Here is a 12,500-nt window from a genome sequence, read left to right as displayed (position 1 = left end):
TGCTTGGTTTAAAGTCCTATTTCAAGTGGATTTGCAATGTTTGCATCAGTTTGCGTCTTTTTATTTAGGCCATGCACCCTTGTGTTTATGTTTTTCATTCTTTTTTGGCTCCCAAAGTAATATATAGTGAGAAAACAGAGGAACATTTTTTATTCAGGTCCAAACTAAAAACATAATGCAATGCCGTATAATGACTGAGTGACCAGTGAATTTATGAAAACATATTTATGCATTTTTTTTTATTTATTATTTTCCTTTTTTCTCCTGGTGACCCAGTGTTCTGCATCCATCTGTTAGTGGTAGTTTTGCCCTATCATATCTTAGCGAATGCCGAATCAAAAGCACCTGTTGTAAGACTCTTCTAACTCTTTACCAAAACCATAAACAAACACACCACACCAACTGCCAGTTTTGTCTTCCAAAGAAAAATAAGAGTCAACGGCATCACCCCGTGCAACTTTAAAGAACAGGCGACAGAAGCCCCAGGCCTAGGTTCAGAGATGTTTCCGACAGCTATTACTCGAAAGCGTCAGCGGCCTGAAGTAGCCTTCGCTCGGGGTCACGAGGAGGTCAAGTTCAGGGATGTGACTCTGTTCCTGGTGGAGAGGAAGATGGGGAAAAGCAGGAGGAATTTCCTCTCTAATCTCGCCAGATCTAAGGGCTTCCGCGTAGACGACGCTCTCAGGTACGTGACAGAAAACAACGAGACACCATGACCTAATTTCCAGGAGGCTAGCATTATTACAACCAGGTTAAAGAGATAGTTCACCCCGTAATAAAAATGTGCTGTTCATTTATTCACCCTCAGTGCCAGGATGTAGAGGACTACTTTTCTTCAGTAGAACTGTAAAGAAGATTTGTTGCTGAAACCGAGGTCCTCGGTGATTCATAAAATTAAAGTCAGCAGCAGGTTTTTGAGAATATTAATAAACTAAATGAATACTCCAGACGATATATTGAGATCTTATGAAGCGAAACAATCAGTCTGTGCAATAAACATTATTTATGTTTATTCAAGTTTGGTCCAAAGAAATGGGAAAGGCCTTTTGGGCGGACTAGTTTCTTTATTTGTTTGTTTATTGTTTGTTTACACATGCTTTGTTTACACTTACACTTTTTTGTTTTTTGTTTTAATTTATTTGTTGGTTTTGTTGATTGTGTTTTTACATTTTTTTCAAAAACAGCCCAGAGTAGCACAATCACCAAATCCCAAAACTCAAAATATGTTATTTCCAAACATAAAGATACATATTTTATAGTCATTATAACGCACATTGATCAGAAACACAGCTCAAAGGCTTTCAATTGGGTTGGTTTTGTTACTCATATCTTGTTGCTCGATATATGCCTTAATAAGCTTTAATATCATACTACTCTGGACAGTTTGCATGAGGCATGAATTACATTTAAGCTAATAATTATATAAATGTTCAGTTTCTTGCACAGGCCAATTGTTTCGCTTCATAAGACCTCGATATATCATCAGGAGCTAGAAGTAAGCCTATATATATTTTTTTTAATTCTTATAAACATGTAGACTTACGTGTTATGAAACGCACAGTTTCAGCAAATAATAATAATAAAAAATTCATTACTGTTCTACTGAAGAACTTGGATGAAAACGGTACATTTTAATAAGTTTTAGGGTGAACTGTCCCTTTAAGAAGTAAATCTTTCACACAAGCATTTTAAGGAATTTGAACAGCACTGTCGGAATATCTCAACAAAACATTTTATTATATAGATATTTGTTTTTAGTGAATTGCCAGTTCTCTTCGAAACACTTTAATAGTTGCTTTGGCTTTAAAAAACGTTGTATTTTAACAAACGCCACTGGTAAATGTATATAAAACCGATGAATCATGAACCAAGTCTGAAAACAGTCCTTTAAATCCCACTCAAAGTCATTCAGATCCCAACAGAGAGATTTTCCCTATTTAGAGACGGCGATTAACGTACATCTCTTTGACAAACAATTAAAAACTCTACTTTTCACTGTGTGATTACATGTTTTAATTTGCATACAATTTTATGCAAATCACAGTGATAATCACTGGGGCGGCTGGATTCTCGATGCGTTTCTAGAGAGAAGGTTGCATGGAAAATGGCATAGTAATAATAACAGCACAGAAACCGGCTATTAAAACCTTGATTAACAGAATTAATCAGTCGCTTCAAGAAAAAAACGAACTTTACAAGCACAGACATAGTTGTTTTGAAGTGTGTAGTGTGGTCTGTTATTCTTCTCTTCATGGCTGCTTGGTCAGAAGCGATCCTGGGTTGTTGGTGCCAGTTTGTGCAGGTGGAGAAGCACCAGTGGGAGTTGTTTTGGGTAGATGGGTATAACAGCAGCCAGCAGTTTGGCGTAGTGTAGCGTGCCGTACCCAGCTGAGAGATGGCACCATTCCCAGAAATACAGCTTGAGCTCGAACGGCCTACGGCTGCAGCCAACCACAGGAAACCTGTCATGATGAGCTGAAAAATGACATTTTATAAGCCAGTGAGGATTTGATGTCAGTACGAGTCTGATAATACAATGCCCTATAATAAATCCCCGGGTATTATGCTGAACACGCATGCAAGTCGTGATAGAGACGCTGCACAGGAAGGGCTGGAGATTAGATGTTATGACGTTCATAATGCAAGTCTTATGCTATATTGAAGCAGTTGGAATCAATCAAAGGTGTTTAGCTTCCAGTTGAGTTTGGTGCAAGAGGAAAATGTTGTTGCTCACAGGTTTCTCGTTCATTGCTCAGCATCAGCTCGGATGCTTTTGATTAAATTCCTTTCGGAGGAATAAAAATAGTCATGCAGTGAAAGTAGAGAGCTATAAAATTCAGATCATTTGATCTTGTGGGAGTTTGCATCAGTGTCTCTAATTGCAAATATTTTTATCTTGAAAAATAGGACAAATGTGCATGCAGTTTAAATACTCTGGTGCATGAATTTCAGAGGCTCGTTTGAGTTTGGGTGCAAATCATTCGCATAGCAATGCTCTGGCAAACACCTTATCATTTAGTCAATGGGTTTTGAAATGACAAACGCCAATAATATTTTCTTTAGAAATTTAAAAATTATTAAACAAGTTGGATTTGTTTTTGTGGTTCTGCTAATCTGTCGTTTTTAGGCAAACCAGTGTGTTATTATATAAAAAAAAATTATTTGTTGAAATAAAGCTAAAATTAAATATAAATTTAGATGAAAAACTTCAATTGAAAATTATAAATGTTTCCTCGGCAACTAAATAAAATAATTTACTAAAATAACGTTTTTTGTTGATTGAAATAAAGCTGAAATAAAAAATTTAATTAGACGAAAAACTTAAGAAAATAAGAACTAAGTATCTAACTTAAAATTTTTAAGTGCCAAAATTAATAAAACTGAAATAAAAATGAATTAAAACTAAATAGAAATAAGTAAGTAGTAAAAAAAAATTGTTTTATTAATAAAAAAAATAAATAAATGAAATTGAAACTGAAAATTAGAAATGGTTCCTTGATAAAAAAAATGACTAAAACAGAAAATAAAAATAAATTAAACAGAAAAACGTTAGACTGAAAATTATAAATGTTGCTTTGGCAGCCATCAGATGTAAGTTTAGGTACAAAAGAATTACTAAACTAAAACTGAAGTAAAAAAGAAGTAAGTTAAATCGTAGTATTAATAATAATATGTTTTTGTAAATTTAAATAAAGAAATAAAGAAATATTAGATAAAATACTTAAACTTAAAAAAAACTAATAAGTTGAAGCTGAAGCACTGAAATTACAATTATTTTCTGTTTTACAAAAAAATATAACGCTAAACAGAAATATAAACAAGCCATAATATATATATAAATATAAACTATAAAATGTTAATAACAATTTTTTTGATAATTAAAGTAAAGCTGAAAATATAAATATTAGATAAAATACTAAAATGAATAAAACTGAAAAGATAAAGCTAAACAGAAATAAAATGCATAACAAAATGAATGAAACAAACTAAAATTCAAATAAAAGCTCAAAGTATAAAAATAAAAAGCTAATTCTAAATATTAATAAATACTCTAATAGTAGGCCTGTTTAATAAAACTAAAAAAGTCAGACCAAATAAGATTTAGTTTTTTGTTATTGAATCAAAATAAATCAGATTTACATTTCGAAAGATTAAAGTTGAATAGATATCCCCTCTGAGGACAGACAGAAGTGAGTTAAATTAGCAGTCGATTTCCCCTTAAACGCTCTACATCTCAAGCTAATTTTAGACATCCGCAGCGGCACCTGTCCGTTCTGCTATTGTACCTCCACATGTCTGATTGAGAGAGGTGCATGATGGGTAATTTCGTTTAGCCGCCTGCTCAAAGTGCTGAAGGCTCAGGACTGTGTGTGTGTGTGTGTGTGTGTGTGTTATGGATGTGCTTCTGATCATCACACACATCACATTCATATCCTAATGTGTGAGAGTCCACCTGATTTGATTTCATACAGTATAATCCGATCACGAGAACCGCTAGAGAAATTAAAACCGCACGTGGGTGTGTGTGAGAGAATCAATCAGTCGTAGAGTAGATGTGAAATTGGATTACGGTGCTCGAAAACAGCTAGGCTACTTATGTGCCACACGATCTGGGATCCATTATTGGCTTCTGATGGAGTGTGTGTTTCTGCTGTGTGTGTGTGTGTGGTTCGCAGTGCTGACGTGACACACGTCGTGTCGGAGGGAAATGCAGCGCAGGATCTCTGGAGCTGGCTCGAGGAGCAGGGATTCAGAGAGATGCATGACAAACATGTGCTGCACATCAGCTGGTTTACTGAGAGCATGAGCGCCGGCCGGCCCGTGCCTCTCCAAATCAGACATTACATACAAGTAAGTGCACTTGAGACGCTCAAATGCCAAAGATGATGTCCTTTCCATAATCTGTTAGCATTCCTGTGCATTTCACCTGCGAAAGCATTCAATCCGTTGCACAAAGCCACACACACGTGCATGCACAAAATGTTTTTATTACTAAAATATAGAAAAAAAGATAGATTCTAATGCATCATTTCTCATTTTCTCAACTAACAAAAACTAAAACTTTGTAAAAACTATACGTAGACATTTTTAAAAGCAAAACCCACAACAAATGGCTAAAACCTTGAAGAAATATATGAAAAAGTTGCCAATGCAACATTTTCCATTTTTTTTTTTTAAAGTTGAAGTATTAACTTTAAAAAGCAAAAGCTAATAAAATAAAACACAAAAAAATGGCTAAAACCTTAGCTAAAAACAAAAACAATAAAACATTTTTCATTACCATAAATATTAACTAATATATAAATATATATATAAAATGTTGCCACTGCAACTTTTCTTTTATTGTTTATTACTAAAATAACAAAAACTAAAAGTATTAAATGTGTGTAGACATATAAAAAAAAAAGCAGAAGCTAATTAAAATGTCAAAAAACACAACACAATTGCTAAAACTTTAACTAAAATTAAAATGAATTTAGAACTCATTCATTAGAATTCACGTTCGTTTCACCAGTGAAATCACTCAGGTCTGTTGAGGGCAGTGTTGGGCAGTAACGAGTTATTAGTAACGCAGTTCCATTTGACAGTAACTAATACTGTAATGCATTACTTTTTAAATAAATAAACTCCGTTACCGTTACTATATGGTGCATTGTCCGTTACTTTTTTTTAATTAATGAATTGTGACTGAAGTGCAGCGTAACCTGTTTGCAGCAGCGATGCATTGTAGGATTGGTGGATGCCAACCACTGTAAACACGAAGACGCACTGTGGGCCATTGTTGATAGTTTTCATACTTAAGCTGTGAAAGGAACATTTTTAAGGGCTCAACACAACAGCTTTTATGATGCAGAAGCCACTTTAGTTTTTGATTCTGAATATATTATTCAGGTGTTTTGTTATTTATTTCAGAAATCCTAATGACTGAGCTGGCTTATCTAAAACCAGGAAGTAATCGTGCATGTGTTCATTTGACAGAGCATTAGTGATTGCTTTGGAATATAGTTGATACAATATTTTCCAGTTTTTTTTTCTCTGTTTTTACATTACAGTTACAATAGTTACAATATCATATTCTACATATTGTTTGATGTTTTATTGTTCTGTGTTGTGATGTGATTGTATTTGCTATTATTATTATTATTGTTACAGTAAAGTGTTATTTTTATATTCAACTTCTGGTCTCCTGTATACACTTTAAATGTTCCTCCTTACTCTAGATATTTTCCTCCCTTTGGGTCTAGAACTGGTTTAGTGTATATTTACATTGGAAGCACAAGTGCTACATATTGTGTGTGTGTGTGTGTGTGTGTGTGTGTGTGATCAATCAATTATCAGTCCCTTAGAAATTTTTGCACTAATGTTGTATTGCTGCACAAATCACCTCTTATGTTTTTTACAATGTTACTGAAGGTCGTGCAACGTACAATGAACAATGTCTACATCAGGGTGAGTTTAGGCAAACTGCAAGTACTATTTGTTCATAAAACAAATACAATGTGAAAGTGTACCTTTAGAATAAAAAAAAAATCCCATATAAACAGTCAGCCAACTGGATCCCATTAAAATCCTATAGGAATGATCCTACAGGATATTTATGTCTTGTCCTACAAGACTATTCCTATCAGAATCCTGTAGGAACGGTTCCAAAATATGATAGAAAATCCAATTAGAATCCTGTACAGTTTTCTTATTGGAATCATTTAGCATTTTTTGACAAGGGTGATGTACAATATTCAGTTTGTGCTGGTCTGACTCAATCAAAATAGTGTTTAAAAATTACTTTCTGTTTTACTGTGTTTGTATAGACCATAACGCATAAAAGCGCATTAATGGGAACATTAAAGAAAGTTCTTTAAAAAAGTAACTAAAAAGTTACATTTAACAGTATTGCATATTTCTTAGTAACTAGCACAACACTGGTGTTGTCATAATGTTCACCTTAGAGATTGAAAATGTTTCTTTTTTGAGACCCCAGGAGCCCAAAATTCAGACCCAGAACAATAAAACCCACAGAAGAGGTGGGAGTTCAGAGGAGGAATCTTTATATTACCAAACTGCAGGGAGAGGAAGAGTAGATATAAGTCATGATCTGCAAGATTAACCACAATCTGATGTGGTCCGACCTCCTCAGAGAAAACCAGTGTTGAGCTGCTGCAAGAGCTTCTGAAGCACAGCAGCTGTGGCCAAAGAGTTCTCGTGTGTTCGGAGCGGGATCGCGAATCATTTGAATCAGTTTGGGGATCGCGAATCATTTGAATAAGTTCAGGAGTTCGTAGCGGGTTCGCGAATCATTTGATTCAGTTCGGGGATAGCGAATCATTTGAGTCAGTTCGGGAGTTCGGAGCGGGATCGCGAATCATTTGAGTCAGTTCGGGGATCGCGAATCATTTGAGTCAGTTCGGGAGTTCGGAGCGGGATCGCGAATCATTTGAGTCAGTTCGGGAGTTCGAAGCGGGATCGCGAATCATTTGAGTAAGTTTGGTATTTCGGAGCGGGATCGCGAATCATTTGAGTCAGTTTGGTATTTCGGAGCGGGATCGCGAATCATTTGAGTCAGTTTGGGGATCGCAAATCATTTGAATCAGTTCGGGAGTTCGGAGCGGGATCGCGAAGTTCGCGAATCATTTGAATCGGTTCGTGAGTTTAAACTGAGTTCGCGAATCATTTGTGTCAGTTTGGGAGTTCGGAGCGTGTCTCTACTGTGGAGTCGCTGGCTTTCAGTCAGCTCCTTAGCATGATAACATAGATTTTTTTAAACCGCATATATATGTATGTATGGTATGTATGTTTCTCGAAATTGATTCTGAATAATTCAGATTGCTTTCATTTATTTATTTCAAAATGTTCTGGGTTATGTTGTCCATTGTTGATAGTTTTCATACTGAAGCTGTGAAAGGAACATTTTTAAGGGCTCAACACAACAGCTTTTATGATGCAGAAGCCACTTTAGTTTTTTATTCTGAATATATTATTCAGGTGTTTTGTTATTTATTTCAGAAATCCTTGTGATATACAATATTCAGTTTGTGCTGGTCTGCCTCAATCAAAATAGTGTTTAAAAATTACTTTCTGATTTACTATGTGTTTGTATAGACCATAACACATAAAAGTGCATTAATGGTAACATTAAAGAATGTTCTTTAAAAAAGTAACTATTGTTATGATTCTTACATGTTTCTTACATACTCTTCACAAATGCACACCACTTTATGAATTCTGAAGTTGAAATGTCAAATCTAAATGAAATTAAAATGAATTAAGAACTACACAATGGTCACATGACTTCAACTTCACCTCCATTAAGCTTCAGCTCATTTATGTTGAACGTTCGAGTTAGAATAGTTAACAAGAGTGTGATTATAAACACAACAAGGCTGTAAAAGCATCTAGTTAGTAGCTGATTTTATCTGTTCGGCCTGATGATATTTAAATCCACCCACAACTTCTGTAGTCCCACTTAGACACAAGAAAAAAAAAAGGTATAACTGGTATATATTTTGCTGTAGAATAAACCATGAAAATATCATGAGCTTGTATTCACCACAAACCTTATTTCAGACACTGAACCCAAAACCCATTTATAAAACCCACAGACTTTAGGACGAAGGACCTTCCTATTGTTCAAAAACACGTATAAATTAGACGTGACCTAAAACATAAAGACTTTACAGCCTACTGAATGGACTGTACAAATGAAATATAGCATCCACAGTATGTTGATTCATGCAGTGCTAGAATCATAAAGGAATAAATGCTGGCCTCATTAAATATTCATGTGCTAAATGATTAAGCATCAACAGTCGAAATGTTGACGAACACACGTTAAATGCACAAGTGTTTCATAAGCAGTGATTCAAACAGGTCGAGTGTTTGTGACATTGTGCATTAACCTCATGAATAGCAAATGAGAAAATTAACCCATAGTTTTCCCAAATGTATCAAAACCTACTGACTCTTATAATTAATTAACCAATTAGCATTCTTGAATTTTTTTTTGTCCAGTATAAATGTTTAATAAATATTAATGTCAATAATGTCTTTAAAACAAGATACATATACTAGATTTTTTTTTACGATGTTCACATTTTTTTTTTATATCTGCAACCTAATCACTTTTTGTCTTTTAAATCAGTTTTTTCAGTCATTTTACAGTTAAGTATGTAGGCATAGAAAATAGTGTTTTTCCAAAAATTGTTTGCTATCTAAACAGTGTAGTTCTATTTGATTTTACAACGTACTTCTTTCTCTATCTTTTTTTGATCCCCAGGTACTGTAAATCCTGGGTTGTTTTAACAATTGCAAGTGTAAAACTGTCCAGTGAAAATGTGCTCGACCTAAGGCCATCCGAGATCAGGATAAGTTTGTTTCTTCATCAGATTTGTAGAAATGTAGCACTTCATGTAGTGTCTCATCAATGGATGCTCTGCAGTGAATGGGTGCCGTCAGAATGAATGACAAGTTGCTGTCTAATATAACACCCAGATTTTTAACTGTAGAGGAAGTAACAGTACATTCATCAAGTTGCAATCTGTAGTAGAAAATTATTAGTCATCCAATCTTTTACATTTTTAACACACTCTGTCAGTTTAGATAATTTAGAAGTTTTATCTGGTCTCGTTGAGATATATAGCTGAGTATCATCAGCATAACAGTGGAAACTAATCCCAATTTTTTTTTTTTTAATATTATTACCAAGGGGCAACATGTATATTGAAAATAGATGGGGACCTAGGACGGATCCTTGTGGCACTCCATATTTTACTGGTGATAAATGAGATGACTCCCCATTTAAATAAACACAATGGTAGCGATCGGACAGGTAGGATCTAAACCATCTTAGAGCCTGTCCTTGAATACCTGTATAGTTTTGTAATCGATCTATGAGTATGTCATGATCTATGGTGTCGAACGCAGCACTAAGATCAAGTAAAACTAGAAATGAGATGCAGCCTTGATCTGACGCAAGAAGCAGGTGTATTTTTAACAAGTGCAGTTTCTCTGCTATGGTGGGAAATTCTTCATACAGATATTTTTTTGCAAGAAGGAGCTCAATTGAGCAGACACAACAAAAATTTTAGACATAAATGGAAGATTTGAAATAGGCCTATAATTTGCCAGTACACTAGGATCTAGTTTTGGTTTCTTAATAAGAGGCTTGATAACCGCCAGCTTGAATGGTTTTGGGACGTGACCTAAAGATAACGAAGCGGTTCTTCGGCTACAGGTAACAGCTCTTTCAGTAATTTAGTGGGTACATGATCTAATAAACATGTTGTTGGTTTAAATACAGTGATAAGTTTATTTAGCTCTTCCTGTCCTATGGTTGTAAAGCACTGCAGTTTATCTTTGGGTGCGATGGATGAAACTGAAGTGTTAGACGCTGTAGAATCTACATTCGCTATTGTATTTCTAATGTTATCTATTTTATCAGTGAAGAAATTCATAAAGTCATTACTATTTAATGTTGGTGGAATATTTGAATCAGGTGGCGTCTGGTTACTTATTTGTTAATTTAACCTTGGATTGTTTTGATTATTTTCTATGAGTTTGTGGATATGCTCTGCCCTCGCAGTTTTTAGAGCCTGTCTATAGCTGGATATACTTCAAAGTTAGTTTTTCTCCATTTGCGTTCAAGACTACGAGTTTTTTTCTTGAGAGAGTGAGTATTACTGTTATACCATGGCACAGTATAACAGTAGTTTGGTGGAGTAGACTCATTTAGACTCGATTAAACCGCTCTAAACAATTATGTGGCTGGATGTTGATGTGAAAGACGACGGGAGATGCACTTTTTCACCATTCACTGCTGAAGAGTCATTGCTGAGCAAGTGATGCAATGCTACAGCTTCACAGCCGCTTTGGGAAATAATGGGAAAGGGCATTGCATTTCACGTGTTGGTTGCAGAAGCACATTTCATATGCGCCTGACAGCCTCAGAGTGATGTTCAATACAGCTCCAAACAGATGCATCAGTGCGTCGCTGAGCTTCGTAGTGCATCGCTGACTGACGCTGAAGACTGATTCTTCACCCCTAGACAACGCCGTGGGTGTTTCCGCAGCATATCTGCCCCAAATAAAGAAATATGCTGCCTGTTTCACAAACTCCATTAATCTTTCTTCTCCTTCTCAGTGGGATACAGATGAGCAGAAGTTGTCCCCGAGAGCAGGACTTATGACTGTGAACTCGAGTTTGTCTTTCAGTGCTGCAGACCAGAAAATGTCTTGTTTACTTTCGGCCGGCATTGATTGAGGCGTTTAGCATCGAGCAGCTTCAATGAAGATGCTGTGATTCATCAAAATATCAGAGTCAGGTAATGATGCAGAAGACGATAACTGATCTGCGACATTAAAGGAATAATTCAGCCAAAAATGAGGCTTCTGTCGTCATTTAGTACAGATCTGTATGCTGTTATTTCTGTGATGAAATTTGCATGCAAAATTGTAAACACGAAGCAAAAAACTCTTTATTCTATATTCCAAGTCATATAATGATTTGAGTGAGTAAAAGTGTGAACCTGAGTTATTTATATATATACATATGTAAGCATTTGGCAAATGTTTTTATTTAAAGCAACTTACTTTACTAGCGCCATGATCTACAGAAACATATTTTAAATGAGCTTTTTTTTTTTAAATTATTTAAATTTTTTAAGTTTATGTAATTTATATATATATATATATATATATATATATATATATATATATATAAAACTTACTAAACAAAATAAAAGAAAATATTTTAAAAATTGCATTGGGGCACTAAAGTTATTAAAACAAAAAATGAAATGAGAAAACAAACACATAAAATTACTAACATTTAAACTAAAATTTAAAGTTTAAGCGCAAAAATTGCTGAAACTGAAACTAATAAAAATATATATCATATACATCATATTTATTTTTTAGCTTCAGTATGTTAAAGTTTTTTATCTGATTTTTATATTATTATTATATTTATTTATTTTCAGTTAACTATATATGAATTATTTAAAAAGTTTGATTCATTTATTTCCAATTTTCTTTATTTCTATAGTTTTCTTTAGTATTTATATTTATCTTTATCTCATTTAACTCTTTTTAATATTTAACTGTAAATTATTTTTATTAGTTTCAGTTTCAGTAATTTTTGCGCTTAAACTTTACATTTTAGTTTAAATGTTAGTAATTTTATGTGTTTGTTTTCTCATTTCAGTTTTTGTTTTAATAACTTTAGTGCCCCAATGCAATTTTAAAAATATATATTTTTTTTATTTTGGTTAGTAAGTTTTACATCTTATATTAATTTATGTTATTCTAGCTTTTAATGAAAATAATTTAGTGCACTTCTCAATGTATAATGATGATGTATGATGTGTGTGTGAGGTGTAGAAATGCTAAAATGCACCGCTTCAATAGAAACTGCTGTTATTACGGCTCTAAAAGAGAGATAGGATGAACAGGGAGAGAGTACAGAGAGTGAAATGAGTGTGTGTGTGTCTTCAGAGACATCTGTTTCA

The 12,500-nt window shown here is 34.2% G+C and overlaps 1 protein-coding gene across 2 annotated transcripts in view; it reads left to right on the top strand.

Annotated features, from left to right (window-relative positions):
- Positions 1-365: 365 nt before the first annotated feature.
- The window catches only part of LOC128025839 (DNA nucleotidylexotransferase), a 77,522-nt gene continuing 65,387 nt past the window's right edge, over positions 366-12,500 (top strand). The window contains exons 1-2 of one of the 2 annotated variants that reach the window (XM_052612392.1): positions 366-685; positions 4,677-4,851. In XM_052612392.1, the coding sequence (XP_052468352.1) occupies positions 501-685; positions 4,677-4,851 (360 nt within the window). In that variant the 5' untranslated portion in view covers positions 366-500. The remainder of the gene's footprint in view (positions 686-4,676; positions 4,852-12,500) is intronic. The other variant, XM_052612391.1, reaches the window with a different exon arrangement.

This window comes from Carassius gibelio, chromosome A13 (assembly GCF_023724105.1).
Source record: "Carassius gibelio isolate Cgi1373 ecotype wild population from Czech Republic chromosome A13, carGib1.2-hapl.c, whole genome shotgun sequence".
In the NCBI taxonomy this organism is placed as follows: Eukaryota; Metazoa; Chordata; class Actinopteri; order Cypriniformes; family Cyprinidae; genus Carassius; species Carassius gibelio.
The sequence above is the reverse complement of the archived record's forward strand: the minus strand, read 5'-3'. Positions and strand labels throughout refer to the sequence as shown.